General features: G+C 41.1%; 1 protein-coding gene across 1 annotated transcript; it reads right to left on the minus strand.

Annotated features, from left to right (window-relative positions):
- Nucleotides 1-8047: 8047 nt before the first annotated feature.
- LOC106587344 (aquaporin-9-like) lies at nucleotides 8048-25419 on the minus strand. Its single transcript, XM_014175664.2, has 6 exons — nucleotides 25177-25419; nucleotides 23669-23795; nucleotides 15945-16082; nucleotides 15596-15714; nucleotides 14149-14366; nucleotides 8048-9990 (listed from the first exon to the last, which is right to left on the minus strand). The coding sequence occupies exons 1-6, from the start codon at nucleotides 25291-25293 to the stop codon at nucleotides 9828-9830; spliced, it is 882 nt and encodes a 293-aa protein (XP_014031139.1). The 5' UTR covers nucleotides 25294-25419; the 3' UTR covers nucleotides 8048-9827.
- Nucleotides 25420-27312: the final 1893 nt, after the last annotated feature.

Raw genomic sequence — 27312 nt, forward strand, 5'->3', positions numbered from 1 at the left:
TTTGTACTCAGAGTAGGAAAAAGTAGGAGCAGGGGCAACTGGGAAAGGGAGACAAGTCAGGTCCTGATTGGCTGTCGTCCCGGATTGCAAAAGTGCAGAGGTGGGTGTTGGGCTGATTGTCAGACGGTTTTGTAGCAGAGAGCAAAGATCCTGGATGAACCCAAGCTTTTGTTAGCGTTAACCATACCTGTTAGTGTTAACCGTGCCTGTTAGTGTTTCCTCAGTTTACTGGAACCTTCTGGAAAAAATGTCTTTGAATTTGTCAGTTCTCTCTCACTCTCCATTGTCTTAGTTTGAATCAATATCTCTTTAACAAAAGGGATAAAAGCACTAACAATCTTAGTTCTACTATTTCAACTTCTGTTTGCTTTGTGTCTGTGCTCATCTAAATCACTATGGTTATGCATACATCAGTTATGCTAGTGACTGAGTTCTTCAAAAGTAATTTAGAACACCATACAGCAAAAATAAAAATTCATAATACTTAAGGTATCTGTTCCAGGTCTAAAATCTGCCGAATTGCCAAAATGGTATCAGTTTCAAAGAAATCATACTAACAATCATATATTTTGTCTGTTCCACTTTACAATGTACTCTGTCTCAACTTACCTGAGTGTTTACCTCAGTATTTGCTGAATTCTGGAAGTTGGGCTCATGGTGTACTTTATTCTGCTTTGTCTTGGTCCAATTTGTCTTGGTCCATGCCAGTACACATCCCACTGGGCACAAACTGGTTGAATCAACTTTGTTCCAACGTCAATGGATAAGTGGAATCTGTAAAATTGATTGGATTTGCAAAAAGTAATCAACTGTTGTTTTGAGGGTGAAATTTCAACCAAAGGATTATGTCATCATGTTAATACTTGAGATGTGTCTTCAACTTGATTGGAGTCCACCTGTGGTAAATTCAATTGATTGGACATGGTTTGGAAAGGCACACACCTGTCTATATAAGGTCCCACAGTTGACAGTGCATGTCAGAGCAAAAACCAAGCCATGAGACAACTATCTTTGCAGCACTCCACCAATCAGGCCTTTATAATAGAGTGGCCAGATGAAAGCCACTCTTAAGCAAAAGGCAGCCCGCTTGGAGTTTACCAAAAGGCACCTAAAGGACTCTCAGATCATGAGAAAACAGATTCTCTGGTCTGATGAAACCAAGATATAACTCTTTGGCCTGAATACCAAGAGTCACGTCTGGAGGAAACCTGGCACCATCCCTGCGGTGAAGCATGGTGGTGGCAGCATCATGCTGTGGGGATGTTTTTCAATGGCAGGGACTGGGAGACTAGTCAGGGTCATGGGAAAGATGAACGGAGCAAAGTATAGAGAGATCCTTGATGAAAACCTGCTCCAGAGCGCTCTGGACCTCAGACTGGGGGCGAAGGTTCACCCTCCAACAGGACAACGACCCTAAGCACACAGCCAAGACAACACAGGAGTGGCTTGGGACAAGTCTCTGAATGTGCTTGAGTGGCCCAGCCAGAGCCCGGACTTGAACCCGAACGAACATCTCTGGAGAGTCCTGAAAATAGCTGTACAGGAACGCTCCCCATCCAACCTGACAGAGCTTGAGAGGATCTGCAGAGAAGAATGAAACTCCCCAAATACAGGTGTGCCAAGCTTGTAGCATTATACCTAAGAAGACGCAAAGCTAATCGCTGCCAAAGGTGCTTCAACAAAGTACTGAGGAAAGGGTCTGAATACTTATGTAAATGTAATATTTAAGTTTTCTATTTTTTATACATTTGTAAACATTTCTAAAAACCTGTTTTTGTTTTATCACTATTGGGTTGTCATGGCTGTCGTATGAACGAGACCAAGGCGCAGCGTGCGTTTCGTTCCACATCTTTATTTGTATGTGAAACTATGCAATACATACTATAAAAAAAAAATGTGAGGAAGAGGTACAACATGCACTAACTCAAAACAATATCCCACAAAACCTAGTGGGAAAAACAACAACTTAAATATGATCCCCAATTAGAGACAACGATGACCAGCTGCCTCTAACTGGGAATCATACAAAAACCCAACATAGAAAAAATAAACTAGAACCAACATAGAAATAAATAAACTAGACAACATAGAAAAAATAAACTAGAACCAACATAGAAATAAATAAACTAGACAAAACCCCCAACATAGAACGGGACGGTTGAGCTAACTTGCGCTAATGTGATTAGCATCGTGTTGTAAGTAACAAGAACATTTCCCAGGACATTGACATGTCTTATATGGGCAGAAAGCTTAAATTCTTGTTAATCTAACCTCCGTGTCCAATTTACAGTAGCTATTACAGTGAAAAAATACCATGCTTTTGTTTGAGGAGAGTGCACAACAAAAACTTTTATCACAGCAACTGGCTTGATACATTCACATCTGAAGGTAAATAATGGACTTACATTCAATAATCTTGCTCTGATATGCCATCCTGAGGGTCTCAGAGATAAAATGTAGCATTGTTTTGTTTGATAAAATAAATTGTTATATTCAAATGTCGGAACTGGGTTCTACAGTTTGAACCCCGCTGTGTCTGAGGTCCTGTTAGAACCCCTTGCTTCAGGTCCTGAGCTACAGGAAGTGAAATTTGGGTATGTCATTTCAGGTGAAAATTGGAAAAAAGGATCCTTTAGAGGTTTTGAAATGGGTGTAAATAAACAACACCTTTAAAAATGGTTTAAAGTGCAGTGACAACACATTACTAAACCAAAAATGTGACATTGTTTTTCCATTGTAATTTGGTTGTGGTTTTAGATGGTTGAATGCATAGTAATAACACATTGGGAATTTAACAAACTTTTGGGTTTCTTTTTGAGTGAGTTGTAATATTATAGGTTGTAATCTCACTGATCAAAGTCTTAACCAAATATAATCCAATTGTCCATGTTGAAATTACATGGTGTGCCCAGTGGGATAGCACCTCTGTTTGGTCTCTTTCTATAGTGTAGGTCAGTGGTATTCAAAGTCGGAGTCGTGAGTCACCGAGTAACTCCATTGGGGTCGCCATTAAAAAATATATATATTATCATTTTTTTACAAAAAAAGTAAGAGCACAGATTATAGACAGGTTATCTGACAACATCACAAAAAACGTTGCGCATGCTTCAATAGGGCACAAGGACGTATGTTGTTGTGATTCTGGATGGCCAGATAGCTAGCAACAATGACAAGCTGCCATGTGGGGAATCGTAGGTGGTTTGTTTCAGCTAGTTTTTACCTTGTTCTTGATACCATGTCTTGTTTTGAGGTATTTTGACTGATGCCACACCTATGCTAATATGGCAAGCTAGCAAACCAACAACTATAACAATGTATTTTAGAGACAACAAGTGCACATTGTGCAAATGTATTTATGTTTTCAATAAACATTGTGATAGAGTATAGTTTACATGTTTGCCCCATAGTTGCGCACTCGTCGGTTTTGTTGCAAAACAACCAACCCATCTATTGAGTAAATTGAAGGTTATTTGTTGATGTAAAAATCAAAATGTACTGATTTTAAGTTTGTGTCATTATATTTGGGGTAGGGTGGGGTGGCAAGAAATTCTTGCGAATAAAAATGGGGTCCCACTGGTGTGGGTCATTTAACTCTGGAGGTGACAAGGTTTGCAAATTCAAATATACATTTCCCAAGTTTGTTTGGAGAGCTATGGTATATAAACACGATCTATTCATTTCAGTTTATATGGAGACAATGTTTTATCAAGCAATGACACCCAGCTGTTAACTTAAACAAAGTAGTGTATTGTACTTCTGTCTGAGCTCACGTCTTTAGATTAGATGACTAGCGGCAGAGCCCAAAGAGTTAAAGAAACATCCTGTGTCATCTGTGATGTCAGCTGCAGGTTAACCTATGGTAAGAGCAAACAGAATGAACCTTTGCTTTTTCAAACACAGGCAGTGCTTGTTTGCTGTTTGCTGTCACCTGACCCATGTCAACCTACAGTTATACCACCTGTAAAGAGGGGAGGTGGACCCCTGTCCCCCTCACTGACCGTGACTACATACAGTCAGTCACCTGTGTGGTCAAGGATAAACAGGTCTTTGTTACCTGTGTTGTCAGCTCTGTGACCAACAGTACACTGAACCGTGGGATGTAAAGCATATTGTACAGGTAACTGACAAAATAAAGGAAACACCTGAGTAAATGAGGGATACAAAGTATATTGCTGAGCTGACATGGAATTGTTCTAAGATGGTCATACTATGAATCCTTTAGCTATTTGATTTCGAATTTTAGGACCCCTTTAGGTATATACACTACCGTTCAAAAGTTTGGGGTCACTTAGAAATGTCCTTGTTTTTGAATGAAAAGCAAATGTTTTGTCCATTAAAATAACATCAATTGATCAGAAACACAGTGTAGACATTGTTAATGTTGTAAATGACTATTGTAGCCGGAAACGGCTGATTTTTTATGAAATATCTACATAGGCGTACAGAGGCCCATTATCAGCAACCGTCACTCCTGTGTTCCAATGTCACGATGTGTTAGCTAACCCAAGTTTATAATTTTAAAAGGCTAATTGATCATTAGAAAACCCTTTTGCAATTATGTTAGCACAGCTGAAAACTGCTGTTCTGATTAAAGAAGCATTAAAACTGTCCTTCTTTAGACTGTTGAGTATCTGGAGCATCAGCATTTGTGGATTCGCAAAACACCAGTCTCAACATCAACAGTGAAAAGGGGACTCCGGAATGCTGGCCTTCTAGGCAGAGTTGCAAAGAAAAAGCCATATCTCAGACTGGCCAATAAAAAGAGATGATTAAGATGGGCAAAAGAGAACAGACACTGGACAGAGGAAATCTGCCTAGAAGGCCAGCATCCCGGAGTCGCCTCTTCACTGTTGACGTTGAGACTGATGTTTTGCAGGTACTATTTAATGAAGCTGCCAGTTGAGGACTTGTGAGGCATCTGTTTCTCAAACTAGACACTCTAATGTACTTGTCCTCTTGCTAAGTTGTGCACCGGGGCCTCCCACTCCTCTTTCTATTCTGGTTAGAGCCAGTTTGCGCTGTTCTGTGAAGGGAGTAGTATACGGCGTTGTACGAGATCTTCAGTTTCTTGGCAATTTCTCACATGGAATAGCCTTCATTTCTCAGAACAACAATAGACTGATGAGTTTCAGAAGAAAGGTCTTGGTTTCTGCCCATTTTGAGCCTGTAATCAAACCCACAAATGCTGATGCTCCAGATACTCAAGTCTAAAGAGGGCCAGTATAATTACTGCTTTAATCAGCACAACAGTTTTCAGCTGTGCTAACATAATTGCAAAAGGGTTTTGTAATGATCAATTAGCCTTTTAAAATTATAAACTTGGATTAGCTAACACAGTGTGCCATTGGAACACAGGAGTGATGGTTGCAGATAATGGGCCTCTGTACGCCTATGTAGATATTCCATAAAAAATCTGCCATTTCCAGCTACAATAGTCATTTACAACATTATCAATGTCTACACTGTATTTTTGATCAATTTTATGTTATTTTAATGGGCAGCAAATGTGCTTTTCTTTCAAAAACAAGGACATTTCTAAGTTACCCCAAACTTTTGAACGGTAGTGTATATATATATTTTCTTTACAAATATTTGATAAAATATTGAATTTGGCTTTTACTACTATAGCCCAGAGAAACGCATTCAATAACACATTCATAAACACATATTTAACCCCTTTTGTGGGAATGCACAAAACTACCATTTCACACTTCCATTAATTTTGTTAAACGGGTACCAGTTACCGTCAGACAATGTGCCAACTTTGTGTTCGTGACAATCTCCCCTTTCCACAGTGGGGTCACGTTAGTTTGTAGCCCAAACAGTTTGGACTCTACAAACGGAAGTGGCACATCGATGGTACCGACTTCAGAAGAGTCCCCTGACACTTGAGTCTCCCCTTTCCATAGAGTGACCACTTTATGCTGATGTTTACTGTATTTTGGCAGTTACCTGTGTCCTGAGACCCCTGCAAGTAAACTGGATAGACACAGGCTGGAATTCAATCATCACCTGTATTTGTGATTTAAAGGGAGATGTATGGTAGGGACGGATGCTACCAGTTGAAACTGAATTTAACCTCTCTGGGACATGTGGGACGCTAGTGTCCCACCCGCGGTACACACTATCAACAGCCAGTGAAATAGCAGGGCGGCAAATTCAAAACAACAAAAATCTCATAATTCAAATTTCTCAAACACACAAGTATTATACACCATTTTAAAGATAAGATGCTCCTTAATCCAACCACAGTGTCTGATTTCAAAAAGGCTTTACGGCGAAAGCATAATATTAGATTATGTTAGGACAGCGCCTAAACATGAAAAACCACACAGCCATTTTCCAAGCAAGGAGAGGCGTCACAAAAACCACAAATACAGCTAAAATGAATCACTAACCTTTGATGATCTTCATCAGATGACACTCCCAGGACTCAATGTTACAAAATACATGTATGTTTTGTTCAATAAAGTTCATATTTATATCCATAAACCCCATTTTACATTGGCGCGTGATGTTCAGAAAATGTATTCCCACCAAAACTTTCGGTGAATGAGCACATCAATTTACAAAAATACTCATCACTCATCAGAATATTTTTTAATATTCAGAGTAAAGAGCTCAGCCATCAAAGCAAGCTATACAGTTACCCGCCAAGTTCTGGAGTCAACTAAACCCAGAATTAGTATTATAAATCTTCCCTTACCTTTGCTGATCTTTGTCGGAATGCACTCCCAGGACTCCCACTTCCACAAGAAATGTTTGTTTTGTTTGATAAACTCCCTATTTATGTCCAAATACCTCCGTTTTGTTCGCGCGTTCAGATCACTAATCCAAAGGCATTACGTGCGAGCGTAAAACCAGAGACAAAAAGTCAAATAGTTCCATTACCGTTCGTAGAAACATGTCAAACGATGTTTACAATCAATCCTTAGGGTCTTTTTAACATAAAACTTTGATAATATTCCAACCGGACAATAGCGTATTCATTACAGAGGAAAAAGAAGGAGCGCTGCGCCAAAGTGCCCGTGCAGTAAACAACTCACTGGTCCCAGGCAGTCCACTGATTGACTGAGCTCCTATTCTCTGCCCAGAAACAGTGGACGCATGAAACAAGTTTCTGAAGGCTGTTGACAGCCAATGGAAGCCTTAGGAAGTGCAAAATGACCCCACAGACACTGTAGTTTCGATAAGGATTAGATAGGAAAAACTACAAGTCACTTCCTGGTTGGATTTTTTCTCAGGTTTTTGCCTGCCATATGAGTTATGTTATACTCACAGACATCATTCAAACAGTTTTAGAAACTTCAGAGTGTTTTCTATCCAAATCTACTAATAATATGCATATCCTACCTTCTAGGCCCAAGAAGCAGGCAGTTCAATTTGGGCACGCCTTTCATCCGGACGTCAAAATACTGCACCCTATCCTAGAGAAGTTTTAAAGAGTTATTTTCTCTGTGAGTACAGTATGTGAGCTGGCATGAGCCACTGTGAGGGTCCTAGTGGTGTGTCTGTTATTCACACATACAGTGAGATGAACTCTGCAGAGGGGAGGCAACAAACCGGGCCTAAAGAGATAGATAGATAGATAGATAGATAGATAGATAGATAGATAGATAGATAGATAGATAGATAGATAGATAGATAGATAGATAGATAGATAGATAGATAGATAGATAGATAGATAGATAGATAGATAGATAGATAGATAGATAGATATAGAGAAAGAAATCATGCCTCATCTATTCTCCATGACATTACATAAGTATTTCCGATTGCTGCCTTTCTAAAATGTTTTATTCACTCCACAATGCGCTGGGTGACTAAGTGGTTGTACTTAGTGACCGTGACCGGTTTTCTGGCCTGTCATTTTTAGGATTGCGTACGAGTAATATGGAATGGCTTCCAGTTACTACCAATGCACTTATTCCAGTGCTAGTGGAACACAGTGATTAGTGACAGTTTCTCATTGAATGTGTGTTACTTCCCTTAATCAGTAGACCATTAATAATGTGGATTGATTGATCAAGACAGACTATGAAAGAAATACACATCAAATATTTATTTTTGTAAAATCTACATTACAGTTGTATAAATTACATTATTACCTTCACAAAAAGTAACTTTTATCAAATAGCATCTGTGAAAAATTGTGAGAGTAAAAGTGCCTTTTATCTTTTTTTAAGCCAAGTGAAGCAACAAAAAACAACAGCCATAAAACATTGTACTCCTCCAAAGGTTGAATCTCAGGAGAATCAAGCTAACATCATGTAATCATCCAAAGTACATGTTGCAATTTTTTTAAACAAAAAACTAACTACAGTAAGAAACTACAGCAACTAAACCACTAAGTAACAAAGGTGTAAAATAATAGAGAAAATCATTTCTAAAGAGCTTTATTTTTCCCTACGAATTATATCTGGTTCAGTAGTAAGCCACATACAGGTTATAAAATGCTATGTGTTTCATTGGTGAGGGCTCTTCTGGGAATAGGGAACTAGTGTTCCTCTGCCCACCCATGTTCCTCTGCCCACCCATCACTGAATTACATCACTAGGATGGAAGGACTTGATTCATTTGAGTGTTTTTGTCTGAGTTGAAGGGCTCTATTCTTGAAAGTTGTACTGATGTTATTCTGTTATTGTCCAGTTCACTAATGGTCATAGTGTAGGAGTTCCTCAGTGGTTAAATCCTAGTCACATCATTGGAGGAATAACGTAATGATTACGATAAACAAACAATTTTTATACATTCCCATATGGCCATTGGCCAGTGGGGTAAACTATCTCTCATTGGACTCTTCATACAGTATATTGTTTATTAAAACATTTCAATGCTAGGTACTGTAGATACTAGGCTTCCCTACTAATGCTTCTATGAAAATGTTCACACATGACAGCAGGAACGTTATATAAGAGGAAATAAAAGTCAGATAAAAATAATTTAGTAGTGCCGTGTCACGATACACAGTTCTGTGCTCAACGAGAGAGAGAGAGAGAGTACAAACTGAACGGTGGGAGGCTCATTTCACACACATTAAGGCTGTTTTTTCTGCACTCTAAAAATAAAAGCTAGGAAAAAAGACTATGAGCATTTCAAAGCACAAATACATAGATGTGTGTTAGCTATAGCACACATGCAGTGATGTGTGCCGCAGCAGGCAGAGCGATTCACACAACTGTAACAAATAGATGGATGAAGTGAAGCAGAAGACGGAAGACACTCCAGTGAGGGTACCATTAAACTAGCTCAATGACAAAAACGTATACACACTACCTTCCATCACAGAAACTGTTACTGGCTATTTTCTATGTTGTTAATAACATTTGCCATCAATGTGGTTATTAATAACATTTACCATCACCTCTGCCTGAAAGATAGAAAATATTGAGACAGTTTCAAACTTGGCAAATTCCTCCTGCAATGAAAAATGGCCCTATACAAGAGATGCAATATAAATTATTAAAAATCACTGTAGTCAGGAACTATCCTCAGAGTAGAATGGATAGTCTGAACACCTGATGTTGATGATGTCATGGGCTAGTAAACATGCCTGAGATCTCAGCTTGTGGTTGTGAATTTAACATTAACATTGTTTGTGTTTTTTATGTTTTGGCTCAATTGGCATTCTTTCAGCGGACCTGTCCATGAGAGTGCAGAGACTGAGACCTGACCTCAGGTCCCTTAGACAGAGGAAATGACTCTAGTGCAAGCAGAGAAGGTTGTGTCAAGTGTGGCCTCATTGAGGTGAATGTTTAGCCTGTTGAGGGTTAAAAGGGTCGGAAGCTGCCAAGCCTCAGTACCATTGGGGCTCATGGCCTCTCTGTCTAATTCAGGGTGACCATCTCGTATTTGTCCTTGACGTTGTTCTCGCCCTGTTCCTCAGGCTCGGCATGGTGCAGCTCGATGAACAGGAAGTAAACGGCAGCCCCCACCACTCCTCCCACCATGGGCCCCGCTACTGGGATCCACCACCAGCAGCCTCCAGCACTGCACAGACAAGAGGAGATTTATATACAGGGATTCAGGAGTTTACATTTGACTTTATAGTGAGTAAGTTAAAATAAACATTTAATACCAAATACACTGGGTGTACAAAACATTATGAACACCTGCTCTTTCCATGACATAGACTGATCAGGTGAATCCAGGTGACAGCTATGATCCCTTATAATGTCACTTGTTAAATCCACTTCAATCAGTGTAGATGTAGGAGAAGAGACAGGTTAAATAATACTTTTTAAGCCTTGAGAAAACATGCTTTGTGTATGTGTGCTATTCAGAGGGTGAATGGGCAAGACAAAATATTTAAGTGTCTTTGAACGGGGTATGGTAGTAGGTGCCAGGTGCACCAGTTTGAGTGTGTCAAGAACTGCAACGCTGCTGGGTTTTCATGCTCAACAGTTTCCCGTGTGTATCAAGAATGGTCTACCACCCAAAGGACATCCAACCAAGTTAACACAACTGTGGGAAGCATTGTAGTCAACATGGGCCAGCATCCCTGTGGAACGCTTTCGACACCTTGTAGAGTCCATGCCCCGACGAGGGGTGCAACTCAATAATGTTTTGTACACTATCTACAGTGTAAATAGTGGTCACCCGCGTTAAAGGGACAGTGCAGTCAAAAACATGATTTACCAGTTTTTTTAATGATATCTCCAAACTATGAGGTTGAAATAACACTCTAAAATTGTGAAAATTATTATAATGCCCTTTAAGAGTAAGAGATTATTGAAAACATGCTTGGAATTTCAGCCTGTTCAGGTGGGATGGAGTTTTTGGCCGACAGCATTAAATCATAATCTAATCTAATTATTCGGACCAATGAACAGTTGTCTTGTACCTGCATATGTATCCTCCTAATTTGAAGGGGTAAGCAGGGATCATCCTATCCGCCAATCAGGGATGTGTATGAAAATATATTTACATTTGTATCAACACGCCCACACAATCAGACAGCATAATCGATAGCAAAAGGGGCTCAGGGTAATAAATAATAAAAAATATATTTGCTGTTATTTTCATGAAATAAACACACACAGTGATTTATTAGACATACAGTGATGATTTAAAATAGATTGAAAAAGACTGCATGGGGCTTTAAAGCAACCCAGGAACGTAACATGGTCTGGGGTACGCGACTGTACATTACACAGGAGGTTGGTGGCACCTTAATTGGGGAGGATGGGCTTGTGGTAATGGCTGGAGCGGAATCAGTGGAATGGTATCAAATACATCAAACACATGGACCATTCCATTTTCTCTGTTCCAGCCATTATTATGAGCTGTCCTCCCCTCAGCAGCCTCCACTGGTACATTGGGAGCAGATTCCACTACTACCTTTTGTTTATTTATACAGTAAGACTCCCTGGATAGGCTCTCTCTAATCTCCACCTCTCACTACTCTACTCTCTTTCTTAATCTGCCTGCTAGTATATTGATTCGACTATACATAAAGTTGATCTGTTCCCACTCCCCACCAATCCATTTCTATAAATGCCTAATTCTAATTGTGCTTTACAAATTTGCTAGTAATCTTAATAGCGGGTAATAGTCAAACTCCAACCTAAACAGCTCTCTGCTACTGTAGCCTACGTAGTACATGTCCTGATTCTGTCCTGAACTGAGCGCTTGATCACCTCAGGGCAACTCCCTGATAGAGATTAGCCTCCCTCTGCTAGTACTGACTGGTTGGATCCTGTGGGCGAAAGGGACTGAATTACCAGCACTGACGTGACAAGGCCCAGGTTGGAAAATAGACAGTGTCTGAACAGGCTGTGTTTAGCTGCTAAACTACCAGGGGGTGGATGCAGACTACAGGACTGGTGGATTAGGGTGTGTAATCTATGGGCAGAGCCAGGTTGACTAACCATATCCCATAATCAGGCCTGAGGACGGACAGACACACTGGGTCACACGATGACGTCTCATGGACATGGCACCCTGCCAGCTCTTCCTACTGATGTCAAAGGAAGGTGCCACTGTACCTGGTCGTATTGCTTTCAGTTTCCTTACAGAGATTCAGTGGATGTGATGTATGGTGGATGGAATATACACTTTAAATCCTACTATCACCCTTAGACATCTCTATCTTAACATTGTGATTACAGCTGTGTGTGCTGCTAAAATGTCTGAGATTTAAGGGATGTATTTAAATTTATATTTTAAAAGGGCAGATTACGTCAAATTTGACAGTATGATGTAAATCTCAGGACCGCAGGTTTATGTGTGCATTAGAGAGAACTAATGTTAAATGTATACGTATACGGATAATCCCATATAGACATAGGATCTTAATTTGAGTCAGTTTGCTACAGAAGGAAAGGAATCCTGCAGCAACAGGAAATTATAATTCATGGACATTTTTGTAGGAGTTGATACATTTTTCGAAATATGGGCGTAATGCAGTCTTCAATCTCAAAGTGGAAATTACAAACTTTAGAAACCTTTTTAAACTTCAAATACACTACAAGTTTTAAATGTCCTGCATTGCAGGAGAGTTCTCCTACAACAGGGTGATCAAATTAAGATCCTACATCTGTATGCGAAACATCTTGTAAGATGTAGCGTGAACACGGTATAAAGTAGTGGGTCAAATACTGTATGTCAACGTTTCCCACCCCAGTAGGGGACCCCCAACCATTGCACACAATTGTTCTATTCCAGCTCCAGCACTCCTGATTCAGCTTGTGATTTAACCAACCAGCCACTTGAATCAGGTGTACTGTGCTAGTGCTGGAATAGAACAAATATGTGCAAACATGGGCTCCCCAAAGTGCAGGTTGGGAAACTGTTGACTGTGGCCATTAGATCAGACAGCGCCATCTACTGAAGAGAAGTCTATAGTGCACTGGCAGAGAGGTCCCTCATTAAATTATTATTTTTTTTTCAATTGAACCTTTATTTAACCAGCTAGGCCAGTTGAGAACAAGTTCTCATTTACATCTGTGACCTGGCCAAGATAAAGCAAAGCAGTGCGACAAAAACAACAACACAGAGCTATACATAAAGAAACGTACAGTCAATAACACAATAGAAAAATCTATGTACAGTGTGTGCAAATGTAGAAGAGTAGGGAGGTAAGGCAATAAATAGGCCATAGTGGCGAAATAATTACAATTTAGCATTAACACTGGAGTGATAGATGTGCAGATGATGATGTGCAAGTAGAGATACTGGGGGGCAAAAGAGCAAGAGGATAAGTAACAATATGGGGATGAGGTAGTTGGGTGTGCTATTTACAGATTGGCTGTGTACAGGTACAGTGATCGGTAAGCTGCTCTGACAGCTGATGCTTAAAGTTAGAGAAGGAGATATAAGATTTTTACAATTCGTTCCAGTCATTGGCAGCAGAGAACTGGAAGGAAAGGCGGCCAAAGGAAGTGTTGGCTTTGGGGGTGACCAGTGAAATATACCTGCTGGAGCTCGTGCTAAGGGTGGGTGTTGCTATGGTGACCAGTGAGCTGAGATAAGGCGGGGCTTTACCTAGCATAGACTTATAGATGACCTGGAGCCAGTGGGTCTGGCGACGAATACGTAGTGAGGGCTAGCCAACGAGAGCATACAGGTCGCAGTGGTGGGTAGTATATGGGGCTTTGGTGACTGTGATAGACTGCATCCAGTTTGCTGAGTAAAGTGTTCGAGGCTATTTTGTAAATGACATCGCCGAAGTCAAGGATCGGTAGGATAGTCAGTTTTACGAGGGTATGTTTGGCAGCATGAGTGAAGGAGGCTTTGTTGCAAAATAGGAAGCCGATTCTAGATTTCATTTTGGATTGGAGATGCTTAATGTGAGTCTGGAAGGACTTACACTGCGTGCCTAACTCCCAGCCACTGCTGGAGAGGAGGACTGAAAAGCAGAATAATGTGCCTGCATCTCCGCTTGGCATGCCCAGATCAGAGAGGGGCTTTCCTTTCACACACACATACTCTGTTTCTGCATCTTTATAAATCTTTCAATGTTCTACTGTAAAGTGAGCATGCGCTGTTTGAATTTTTTGGAGAAAAAAGCACATTTTCAATTTCAAAGGGTTTCAGGGCAAAAGGCATCTAACAATGTTTGTGAAATTCTACTGTACTTATGGAGGCCATCCAGCTCTCATTTGTGGGACTTGTCTTTTCTCTAGTACAAGCATTGTTGGAAATTACCGGAACACCTCCATGCCCCATCCAGCCACAGCAGTGAAGAGCCTTGGGCCCAGATCTCTGGCAGGGTTGATGGGATAGCCACAGTTGAGTCCCATGGACACTCCGATGGCCATAATGATCAGGCCAATGCACAGTGGCTCCATCCCTTTAGGAGCTCCAATGTTCTTCCCATCAATAATGGCCAGAATGCACAGGATCAAGGCAGCTGTTCCTATCACCTGGAGACAAGCCATCAACCATGAGTTTGAGATAGCAATGATCAAAACAGATAATTGACAGACATACAGATGTAGGATCTTAATTTGAACCAGTTTGCTACAGCAGGAAAATAATCCTGCAGCATCAGGAAATGTGAATTATTATGTAGATTATAATTAAAGGGATAGTTTTCCCAAATTACAAAATTACATATTGGTTTACTCAACCTGTAAGCAGTCTATGGACAAGGTATGACAGCAGTCCATGCTTTGGTTTAGATTCCCTGGCAGTTGCTGGCATCGTTTCCAAATGCTAACAGCCTTTTTAAACAATGAATACACTGCAAATTTGCATTTCCTGCAGTGCAGAACAATTCTCAGCAACAAAAGAGTGATCCAATTAAGATCCTACATCTGTATTCAGTATATTCATCATCACTACAAAATGAACAATCTGTAGCTACTGCTCATGCTGTCACTGTGATGCTTCCACCAATATTGAAAAGACAGCCTCTCATAATAGCATAACAGTGGTATTCCTTGTAGCTTTTTATGTAATGGTAGATGATAATAGGAGTTGGATACCAGACAGTGACAGGGGGAGAATGGCTTGTTGTTATGGTCTGGGTTTTATAATGACTGTCTGTGGCCAGCAGGACTCATTTGCCTAAGCCTATAATGGGGCTATATATCTTGTTGCTTAGTCACTTTATTCCTAGCTATATGTACATATCTACCTCAATTACCCATCGACTCGGTACTGGTACCCCATGTATATAGCCAAGTTATCATTACTCATTGACTATTTATTATTACTTTTATTATGTGTTATTACTTTTCTATTATTTCTCTATTTTCTCTCTCTCTGCATTTTTTTTATTTTTTGGGGGAATGCTTAGTTACTTACATGCACATGACTGATCTAAAGGCATTTGGGGGACCGAGGGGCGGCCGTGATCGGGAGTCCCATAGGGTGCTGCACAATTGACCCAGCGTTGTCCAGGTTAGGGTTAGTTTGGCCGGGGTAGGCCGTCATTGTAAATAAAAATGTGTTTTTAACTGACTTGCCTGGTTAAATAAAATAAGAAATGTGCACATTCACTTATATTCATACTATTACACATGTACTGGCATGTTCTAGCTCAGGGACTTCAAACCTAAATCAGGGTGTGTGCCTGTGCGGCTCATATCATTCAGTAACAAAGAGGATTAGGATATGGTTAGATAACCATTGATGGTGCATCTCTCACCTGGTCTACGAATCCTCCAAGGACTGAGATGTGCTTGGCAGGGTAGGATGCCCATATATTAGCTGTGGCATTGACGCCAGTAACTTGCATAACTCCTCCTGTGTGTTCCATTAAGGCATCTATGGAAAAGAGAATAATAGAATTAGGCATTGAGTTTTCCCAATAATGTTAGTGTTAGTAATAACCTATAATGTTCCCACTCCAATAACGATCAATACCTTTCCATTCAAATATCACACTGGTTAATGCTATGAATATGGGTTCCATTTAGAATCTCTGCATTAATGTGTATGATCATAATGAGGATGATGATGATTATGATGATGGACATGTTGACAGTAACACCTACCATAATACAACCCATAGACAGCACAAGATCCAGCGAAGGCACCCAGGAACTGTGCTGCCACGTAGACAGGGAACTTCTTTATAGGCAGCTTGCCCAGGACCACCATGGCCAGAGAGACTGCTGGGTTCACATGGACCCCTAGAACAAAGGTTAAAACTGGAATTGAAAACAAGGTTCAAGCTTATGTAGAAAGCCCGAGGCCACATTCATTTGTAACCACTATCCTTATCTAGTGGATTCAATCATAGACACAATTATGGCACAACACTAGGCGGGGCCCGAAGTGGGGACTGAGGCTCTGGGTGACCTCAGCGGGGCAACACTGCTGGGGGTTTCAGAGTGCCCCAAACACTAATCCCCAGCCTTGTTCACTAACTGTGGCCACAACAGCCGGCTGAAACATCCGATCGGAATTGGGTCTGACATAATCTGCCTGAATCTGCTTAAGACTCGCGCAAACCGCATGTTGTTGGAACACACCTCCGCTAACAAGGGTGCTGGTTTACTCTGCCTGTAAATTAGCACCGCCGACATAGGAGTGAAAAGGAGTGGGGGGAAACAGAAGTGTGTTGTGTTCCACTTGGAGAGACTAGGCTGGCTGGAAAGCAGAGCGCCCCACCCCCCTCCACCACACTAGAGACCCATGCCCCAGTAAAGCTCATTAGTCCAATACCTTTGATCATCATCAGAGATGTCACCTAACAGTGTGAAGGCTTCTCATCCACACATGGGCCCCAGGGTTGAATGGCCCAATCATGCAGTAAAGGTTCATATACTGTAGCCTACTACACACTCCAACAAGAATAGCACACATACTGTAGTACTGCTCTACTGCAGCTATATACCGTCTCCATCATTACCCACTGAACCAGGATCTAGATCCTCTGTGTCAGAGTGATCAGCTAGTCTGTAATGAAGCAAAGAGGGTTGGAGACGAGAGACTTGTTCTACAGTTCCATTCTTCCTCAGTTCCATTATTCCTCCATATACTACCCACCACTGCGACCTGTATGCTCTCGTTGGCTGGCCCTCGCTTCATATTCGTCGCCAAACCCACTGGCTTCAGGTAATCTAGAAGTCTTTGCTAGGTAAAGCCCCGCCTTATCTCAGCTCACTGGTCACCATAGCTGCACCCACCCGTAGCACGCGCTCCAGCAGGTATATCTCACTGGTCACCCCCAAAGCCAATTCCTCCTTTGGCTGCCTTTCCTTCCAGTTCTCTGCTGCCAATGACTGGAACGAACTGCAAAAATCATTGAAGCTGGAGACTCATATCTCCCTCACTAACTTTAAGCATCAGCTGTCAGAGCAGCTTACAGATCATTGCACCTGTACACAGCCCCTCTTTAAATAACCCACCCAACTACCTCATCCCCATATTTTTTTTCTTTTTTTTTTCTCCTTTGCACGCCCGTATCTCTACTTGCACATTCATCTTCTGTATATCTATCACTCCAGTGCTTAATTGCTAAATTGTAATTATTTTGGCACTATGGCCTATTTACTGCCTTACCTCCCTAATCTTACTTCATTTGCACATACTGTATATAGACTTTTGTATTGTGTTATTGACTGTACTTTTGTTTATTCCATGTGTAACTCTGTGTTGTTGTTTGTGTCGCACTGCTTTGCTTTGTCTTGGCCAGGTCGCAGTTGTAAATGAGAACTTGTTCTAAACTGGCCTACCTGGTTAAATAAAGGTGAAATAAATAAAAACTAAAAAATCATTTTTGCTCAAGGAAGCTCCTCCAAACATGGCATAAATGTTGGCTCCCCAACATCTGCTGTAGCTGTAAATCAGGCCCTGAGGATGAGGGGTGGTCCTGGGTTGAGTTTTAGAGACACAGCACAAAGGCTAAGCTCACACTCTGCCAACACTGGATTTTGTAAGATGAAAGCACATTGAGTATGGCTCATATAACACTCATATTAGCTCATATGCTACAGTGTTCATATTATCCCGGGGGTGGGCATTAAAAGCTCTAATCACATCGTTGCTCTTTTATGTCCCAATTGTGATGGAAATTACCACGGAAATTTCAAATTACAACTCATCATCCCCCATTACGTAAAGCCTCGCTGAGACATAATGAAACCCTTGATTGATGATTAAAAACCGCTCTCCACCTTGCTCAGCAAGCTCACCTAAGACAGCGTGACATTTAAAAAGTGATTCCTCCTAATGTTATCCCTCTGTGTCATTGCTGCCGAAGCGAGAGGGAGAGGGCTCTCCTTGCTTTAATCTCTATGGAATGTACCCAATAAAGTTCCCCTGGACATGAGGACACACAACTTCAGCCTTGTAAATCTAGTCGGCACACTTCATCCTCTGACATCAAGAAGCAGCCAGGCATTAGGAATGGGTAATCGAGCTATTACATATTTCTTCCATTTCCTCTGTGCCTCTCCCCAAGTTAGGGTAATACTAAATGGTGCCCACGTTGAGTCCAGACTGCTATGGAATACTAACATGATGTTCTCTGTATCATTTTTGCCATGTTGCTGAGTCTCTAGTGATGACCTAGGTCTCCACAGTCCATTTATGTTACTGTATGTGGACTTTTCCCCAGGACACAAGTTAGGGTGAAGCACACAGGATAGTGTTAGTGATCCATGAATGTACTCTTTACTTTCTCTCCTGTGATCTACAGTTGAAGTCGGAAGTTTACATACACTTAGGCTGGAGTCATTAAAACTCGTTTTTCAACCACTCCACACATTTCTTGTTAACAAACTATAGTTTTGGCAAGTCGGTTAGGACATCTACTTTTTCATGACACAAGTAATTCTTCCAACAATTGTTTGCAGACAGATTATTTCACTTATAATTCACTGTATCACAATTCCAGTGGGTCAGAAGTTTACACATCCTGTGGCGTTCTGCATTAGCATCGAACAGCTCCGGTGATATGCAACTTTTCAGGGAAGTTAGGAACAAATATACACAGGCAGTTAGGAAAGCTAAGGCTAGCTTTTTCAAGCAGAAATGTGCATCCTGTAGCACAAACTCAAAAAAGTTCTGGGACACTGTAAAGTCCATGGAGAATAAAAGCACCTCCTCCCAGCTGCCCACTGCACTGAGGCTAGGAAACACTGTTACCACTGATAAATCCACAATAATTGATAATTTCAATAAGCATTTTTCTACGGCTGGCCATGCTTTCCACCTGGCTACCCCTACCCTGGTCAACAGCCCTGCGCTCCCCACAACAACTCGCCCAAACCTCCCCCACTTCTCCTTCACCCAAATCCAGATAGCTGATGTTCTGAAAGAGCTGCAAAATCTGGACCCCTACAAATCAGCTGGGCTTGACAATCTGGACCCTCTCTTTCTAAAAATGATCTGCCGAAATTGTTGCAACCCCTATTACTAGCCTGTTCAACCTCTCTTTCGTATCGTCTGAGATTCCCATAGATTGGAAAGCTGCCGCAGTCATCCCCCTCTTCAAAGGGGGAGACACTCTAGACCCAAACTGCTACAGACCTATATCTATTCTACCCTGCCTTTCTAAGGTCTTTGAAAGCCAAGTTAACAAACAGATTACTGACCATTTTGAATCCCACCGTACCTTCTCCGCTATGAAATCTGGTTTCAGAGCTGGTCATGGGTGCACCTCAGCCACGCTCAAGGTCCTAAACGATATCATAACCGCCATCGATAAGAGACATTACTGTGCAGCCATATTCATCGACCTGGCTAAGGCTTTCGACTCTGTCAATCACAACATTCTTATTGGCAGACTCAACAGCCTTGGTTTCTCAAATGATTGCCTCTTTTGGTTCACCAACTACTTCTCCGATAGAGTTCAGTATGTCAAATCGGAGGGCCTGTTGTCCGGACCTCTGGCAGTCTCTATCGGGGTGCCACAGGGTTCAATTCTCGGGCCGACTCTCTTCTCTGTATACATCAATGATGTCGCTCTCGCTGCTGGTGATTCTTTGATCCACCTCTACGCAGACGACACCATTCTGTATACCTCTGGCCCTTCTTTGGACTCTGTGTTAACTAACCTCCAGATGAGCTTCAATGCCATACAACACTCCTTCCGCAGCCTCCAACTGCTCTTAAATGCAAGTAAAACTAAATGCATGCTCTTCAAACGATCGCTGCCCGCACCTGCCCGCCTGTCCAGCATCACTACTCTGGATGGTTCTGACTTAGAATATGTGGACAAATACAAATACCTAGGTGTCTGGTTAGACTGTAAACTCTCCTTCCAGACTCACATTAAACTTCTCCAATCCAAAATTAAATCTAGAATCGGCTTCCTATTTCGCAATAAAGCATCCTTCACTCATGCTGCCAGACATACCCTCGTAAAACTGACCATCTTACCAATCCTCGACCTCGGCGATGTAATTTACAAAATAGCCTCCAACACTCTACTCAACAAATTGGATGCAGTCTATCACAGTGCCATCCGTTTTGTCACCAAAACCCCATATACTACCCACCACTGCGACCTGTATGCTCTCGTTGGCTGAACCTCGCTTCATACTCGTCGCCAAACCCACTGGCTCCAGGTCATCTACAAGTCTCTGCTAGGTAAAGCCCCGCCTTATCTCAGCTCACTGGTCACCATAGCAGCACCCACCCGTAGTACACGCTCCAGTAGGTATATCTCACTGGTACCCCCAAAGCCAATTCTTCCTTTGGCCTTCCAGTTCTCTGCTGCCCATGACTGGAACGAACTGCAAAAATCTCCGAAGCTAGAGACTCTTACCTCCCTCACTAGCTTTAAGCACCAGCTGTCAGAGCAGCTCACAGATCACTGCACCTGTACATAGCTCATCTGTAAATAGCCCATCTGTCACGCCCTGACCATAGAGAGCCTGTTTTATTCTCTATTTTGTTAGGTCAGGGTGTGACTTGGGTGGGCATATCTATGTGTCTATTTCTTTGTTGGCCTAGTATGGTTCCCAATCAGAGGCAGCTGTTTATCGTTGTCTCTGATTGGGGATCATAGTTAGGCAGCTCTTTTTCCCACCTGTGATTGTGGGATCTTGTTTTTGTGTAGCTGCCTGTAAGCAGCCCAGAATGTCACGTTTCGTTTTCTTCTGTATTGTTTTTGGTGAGTTTCATATTTATTGAACATGTGGAACTCTAAGTACGCAGCGCTTTGGTCTCATTTCAACAACGGGCCTGACACCATCCAATCTACCTCATCCCCATACCGTATTTATTTATTTATCTTGCTCCTTTGCACCCCAGTATCTCTGCTTGCACATTCATCTTCTGCACATCCTACCATTCCAGTATTTAATTGCTTTACTGTAATTACTTCGCCCCCATGGCCTATTTATTGCCTTACCTCTCTTAACCTACCTCATTTGCACATGCTGTATATAGATTTTTCTACTGTATTATTGATTGTATGTTTGTTTATTCCATGTGTAACTCTGTGTTGTTGTATGTGTCGAACTGCTTTGCTTTATCTTGGTCAGGTCGCAGTTGCAAATGAGAACTTGTTCTCAACTAGCCTACCTGGTTAAATAAAGGTGAAATAAAAAAAATTAAAATAAACATACACTAAGTTGACTGTGCCTTTAAACAGCTTGGAAAATTCCAGAAAATGATGTCATGCCTTTAGAAGCTTCTGATAGGCTAATTGACATCCTTTGAGTCAATAGGAGGTGTACCTGTGGATGTATTTCAAGGGCTACCTTCAAACGCACTGGCTCTTTGCTTGACATCATGGGAAAATCAAAAGAAATCAGTCAAGACCTCAGAAAGAAATTGTAGACCTCCACAAGTCTGGTTCATCCTTGGGAGCAATTTCCAAATACCTGAATGTACCACGTTCATCTGTACAAACAATAGTACACAAGTATAAACACCATGGGACCACGCAGCTGTCATACCGCTCAGGAAGGAGACGCATTCTGTCTCCTAGAGATGAACGTACTTTGGTGCGAAAGGTGCAAATCAATCCCAGAACAACAACAAAGGACCTTGTGAATATGCTGGAGGAAACAGGTACAAAAGTATCTATATCCACAGTAAAACGAGTCCTATATCGACATAACCTGAAAGGCCACTCAGCAAGGAACAAGCAATTGCTCCAAAACTGCCATAAAAAAGCCAGACTACGGTTTGCAATTGCACATGGGGACAAAGATCGTACTTTTTGGAGAAATATCCTCTGGTCTGATTAAACAAAAATAGAACTGTTTGGCCATAATGACCATTGTTATGTTTGGAGGAAAAAGGGGGAGGCTTGCAAGCCGAAGAACACCATCACAACCGTGAAGCACGGGGGTGGCAGCATCATGTTGTGGGGGTGCTTTGCTGCAGGAGGGACTGATGCACTTCACAAATTAGATGGCATCATGAGGCAGGAAAATTATGTGGATATATTGAAGCAACATCTCAAGACATCAGTCAGGAAGTTGAAGCTTGGTCGCAAATGGGTCTTCCAAATGGACAATGACCCCTAGCATACTTCCAAAATGGCTTATTAAGAACAACAACGTCATGGTATTGGAGTAGCCATCAAAAAGCCCTGACCTCAATCCTATAGAAAATTTGTGGGCAGAACTGAAAAAGCTTGTGCGAGCAAGGAGACCTACAAACCTGTCTCAGTTACACCAGTTCTGTCAGGAGGAATGGGCCAAAATTCACCCAACTTATTGTGGGAAGCTTGTGGAAGGCTACCCGAAACATTTGACCCAAGTTAAACAATGTAAAGGCAATGCTACCAAATACTAATTGAGTGTTTGTAAACTTCTGACCCACTGGGAATGCGATGAAAGAAATAAAAGCTGAAATAAATCATTCTCTCTACTATTATTCTGACATTTCACATTCTTAAAATAAAATGGTGATCCTAACTGACCTAAGACAGGGAATTTTTACTAGGATTAAATGTCAGGAATTGTGAAAACTGAGTTTAAATGTATTTGGCTAAGGTGTATGTAAACTTCCGACTTCAACTGTACCTGACAACAGGGATGGACATCATCTCCCCCATTTTTCAAACAATGAACAGGTGAACATGTGGATGTGAGGACATCCATGGAGCCATGACACACAGTTACCCAGACATGTGGGAAGTACATGTTGTCCTTTAAGAGTTTAGTACCTGAGAACAAAGAGAGCCAGACATCCATGGTCAAAGTTCATGGCAAAGTAAAGCCGTTTCATCAAAGACAAACAACCATTGGTGACCTTTGAGTCCTGCACACATATTTAACCCAAAACCCTCTTTAATATTAAGATCCTTTAATTGGTCAATTGCACAAAATTTGACTTCTGCTTTTAACCCCTCTGAGACACACACGAGCAGGTTTTTGGAGAGGTGCAGGGGGCTGCCACACTGGGCACCCGGGGAGCTGTTGTTGTGGGGGGTTAAGTGACTTGCTCAAGGACAACGGTACACTCTTAAAATAAAAGGTGCTATCTAGGACCTTAAAGGTTTCTTCGGCTGTCCCCATAGGAGAACCCTTTGAATAACTAGTTTTGGCCTTTGTACAAAGGGTATATTGACATAAAAGGACATATACAAAAGAGGATATAATGACATATAAAGGCCTGACCTATAAAGTGAGGTGCTGACCAACTGAAAAGTCTCAACACTAAACACACATGTTGGGTTGCAACTTCAATCATACTGCAAAATCAACTTTTTGGGATGTTAGAATACTGTATGCTGGCTATGTGCAGAGTGGACTGTAGAAATGGATGTTGTGAATCCAAAGTTATGTAAAGGAGGCATGGTATTCACCTGACACTCCCCCAGCCACGTAGACGGCCATCATCACCCCCAGAGTGAAGCCGATGTGGATGGTCAGGGGTTCTCCCAGAGCTCCCTTACTCAGCACTGTCTGGGCCACCGAGCCACATCCAAAGAGCTGGGACGGAGACAGAGACAAAAAACAAATGCAAAAACATGTTGGCAGGAGGAAGAAAGAGTCATTGTTTTTTCATTTCTAATTATGCACTAAAGACTAGTCCTCTTGTTCTACAGCCTTCATTTCTAATTAGATGGCCTTTTAGATCAGTGCGTTCCCCCTGAACCCTGTAAGAATGCCATAGAAGATGTCCCATTTGAAGCATGGGAAATGATCATTAATCCTTTCATTTTTTTATTAGAAGGACAAGTAAATCAAAACAAAAGTGTTGAAAGAAGGATTTTGTCCAAAAATAGCTGTTTCTGTTGTGAGAAGTGGATTAGTCTGTTTATGTTGTGCCGCTGATCAGGATGACCACTGACTCACTGAGCCCACTGAGACTGAGCCTCAGTAAGCCCAGCCACTGAGCTGTGCCACTCAGACAGACAGGACAGGACAAGGAGGTGAACCTAGAGGGGACAGGTGGAAGGCAAAAGACAGGTCAGCTTATTAAGGATCCCTGTAGATGTCACCTCAGTAAACAGTGTTTCCCTCCAAGCTTGGTGATGATGGGGAAATATGTGTGTTTTTACATCAGTAATAATGCAGAGAGAAAGAGTGTGTATGTCTGTTTTAAGGGGAAAAATGAACTGTGAATTGGACCAGGTGGTCTACCTTATGCTAATGACTACTCTGTATTCAGTGTAATATAAATCTGTTCTCATTCTATATCAAATCACTGTATTCATTGGCAAGAAGATTGCAATTGATAGGGGGGGTATGCTTTAAAAATGTATTAAATATTGATGCTATCATATGATGATTTTCAGCCTACAAGCAACATATAGGGTAGCCTTCTTCATCAAATAATGAAGCTTTGCGGAAATATAAAGGTGTGCAGTATGCTACATAATTTGGGTCTATTTATTCACAGATTAGATACATTCAAAAGAAATATGAATGTCAAATCACTGTGATGATCATACATCATAGTGCATGGTGCATGGTGAATGGTGCATAGTGCATGGTGCATGGTGAATGGTGCATGTCAGTAAAGGTTTATTGTATTTGATCATGCTTTTCTTTATGTCTGAAAACACCAAGCATCCCATTAATTCTCCCCCTCCTATCCTCCACCTGTCAAACTTGCCATTACAACATTCTCTAGATGTCTTAATTATCTCCCAAGGAGTTTCTCAGACCAGAATTATGGATACATCAAAGAGAAGCCACATTATCAGGATATATTAGTCAGCACCTAAACATGTCAAAACATGATATCCCTGTTGACAGATCAAGTCCCCTGAGAACAATTCTGACACCTTATTACCATATTGTTGCAGCTTTAAAGCAGGCTATTAAATGACAGTCAGGTGATGAGGGATAGTGTCCATGTACTTACTATTAATACGAATATCCCCAGAAATTCTGCCAGGAACTCTTTGATGATGTCCTTCCTCAGGGCACATTGCTCCTTCATTTTTCTTTTGCCCTCAAGTTCCATATTTCCCGCAGACATTTGATGTCTCACTCTTGTCAGGACAGACAGTTGATAAGTAGTGTGAGTGTGAGCGTGAGCATGGGCATCTCTCCGGTAGTTTAGGATATAACCCCTCCTCCCCTTAGTAGCCTACTACACTTGTATTATGTACACTCGACTGACATGACCTGTTAATCTTTTTTCTTCCTTGAAACTGTCCCCCATCACCACCGCTACCGCCAGGGGTGCACTTGTTGGATCTAAGTGCTTTATTGGTCAATAAGTGTTTGATTGGTCAATATTGACTTCAATGGTCAGCAGTTGACTGATTGTGGACAGTGCGCATTTATACGTGCAAATTTTAGACAGTGTGCTTTTACTCATAACTTGTCTATTTTCGATCAACAAAGTAATTATTTCAAGTTGTAATTATATGGTTGATAACACTGGGCACAAACTGGTTGAATCAACGTTTTAACGTAATTGTGGTGTGGAATCTATGTGGAAAATACATTGGATTTGAAAAAAGTAAATAATCTAAACTGTTGTTTTGAGGGTGGAATTTCAACCACAGGATTTTGCAATCATTGTAACGGATTTTCAGCATAGACAAACATTGTATTATATATGTTGAATTTGTACATTTGAAACAAAGTCAGATCTTCAAAGTTATATCCACTATCAGAAAAAAAGCAATAGGCTGTGCAGCACTTCCTACTGGAGAGTTGATCTCTCTATAGCTATTCATTTGGTCTCCAATCCAGGGTTTTAACCAAACCCATTTTACCATTGCTATTTGTCACTGAATACTAACAATGTGCTATTGTGAGAATGATTATTGAGAGATCTCTTAATAACTCAATTCACTGTTGCTATCGAAATCATTCCAAAGGGTAGGTTTAACAGAGTTAAACAGCTATTGTTTCAATTCAACTCATGGTTAAACTAAAATAGACAATACACAATACATATAGGTCTATGGTTTCAAACTTTGGTTGATTTAAATGTAATCTTCAAGTTAGTCATTAATATGTTGGATTCACGTCTCCATCTCAACTAAAACTTAAAGAATAGGACTAAATCAAATCAAACTTTATTTCAAGTGGGATTAAGCCAGTGGCTCAGATGGAGCTCTCCAAGCAGTACATACATCTCCATTAAATGTTGATTTTTGGTTGCATTGTCAACACAATTCAATATGACTTTTGTAGTACAGTAAATAGACTAATGTTAAGGCTGTCTTACAAACAAACGTAACATTCAACCTTAAAATGAATAACACATCCATGGCCACATTTTGAGATGAATTTAACTATAAATGTCTTCTTATGTAATCATATAAAGCGTGCATGTTCAAGATAGCATGCAGAGGTGATCACAGGTCTGTGGAGATCTTCACAATTGCTGTAATAATCTGCACAATTTCTCGAACGTCATTGATCACTTGCACTATGTACTTTAATGTAATCTCAACTGCAATCCATCAAGGTAATTTGGTTCTGATATTAGATGAAGCACAGTGATAACACATTAATCTCTTGTATAAACCAAAAATCTGACATTGTTTTTGCATTGGAATTTGGTTGTGATTTTAGATGGTTGAAAGCATAATGATAACACATTGGAAATTCAACAAACTTTTTGCTGTCTTTTTGAGTGGGTGAATTGTAATCTCATTAATCAATGTCTAAACCAAATATTTCTCAATTATCCACGTTGAAATGACATAGTGTGCCCAGTGGGATGTTGAGCATAAAACTATGTGGATTTTGTGGGAATGCCATGGAATAGCAGTAGCCTAGCCTGTATGATAATGTGACTCATTTGGCTATACATGTGTGTTGTTAACTATTCATGTCTTATCATATTGACCCATTTTAATTTCATGAATCCATTTGATGTTCATGAGAATATTGTGTAGAGCCAACCTCTGTCCTCTTCTGAGAGAGTTGGGTTAGGGTTATGCACTTAACCCTAGGCACTTATCAACAAACTCTCACCTCTCATGTCAGAATTAGACATTCATCCATGTTTCTCAAACATCACATTTCGAAGTTG

Source organism: Salmo salar, chromosome ssa26, assembly GCF_905237065.1.
Source record: "Salmo salar chromosome ssa26, Ssal_v3.1, whole genome shotgun sequence".
Taxonomy (NCBI): Eukaryota; Metazoa; Chordata; class Actinopteri; order Salmoniformes; family Salmonidae; genus Salmo; species Salmo salar.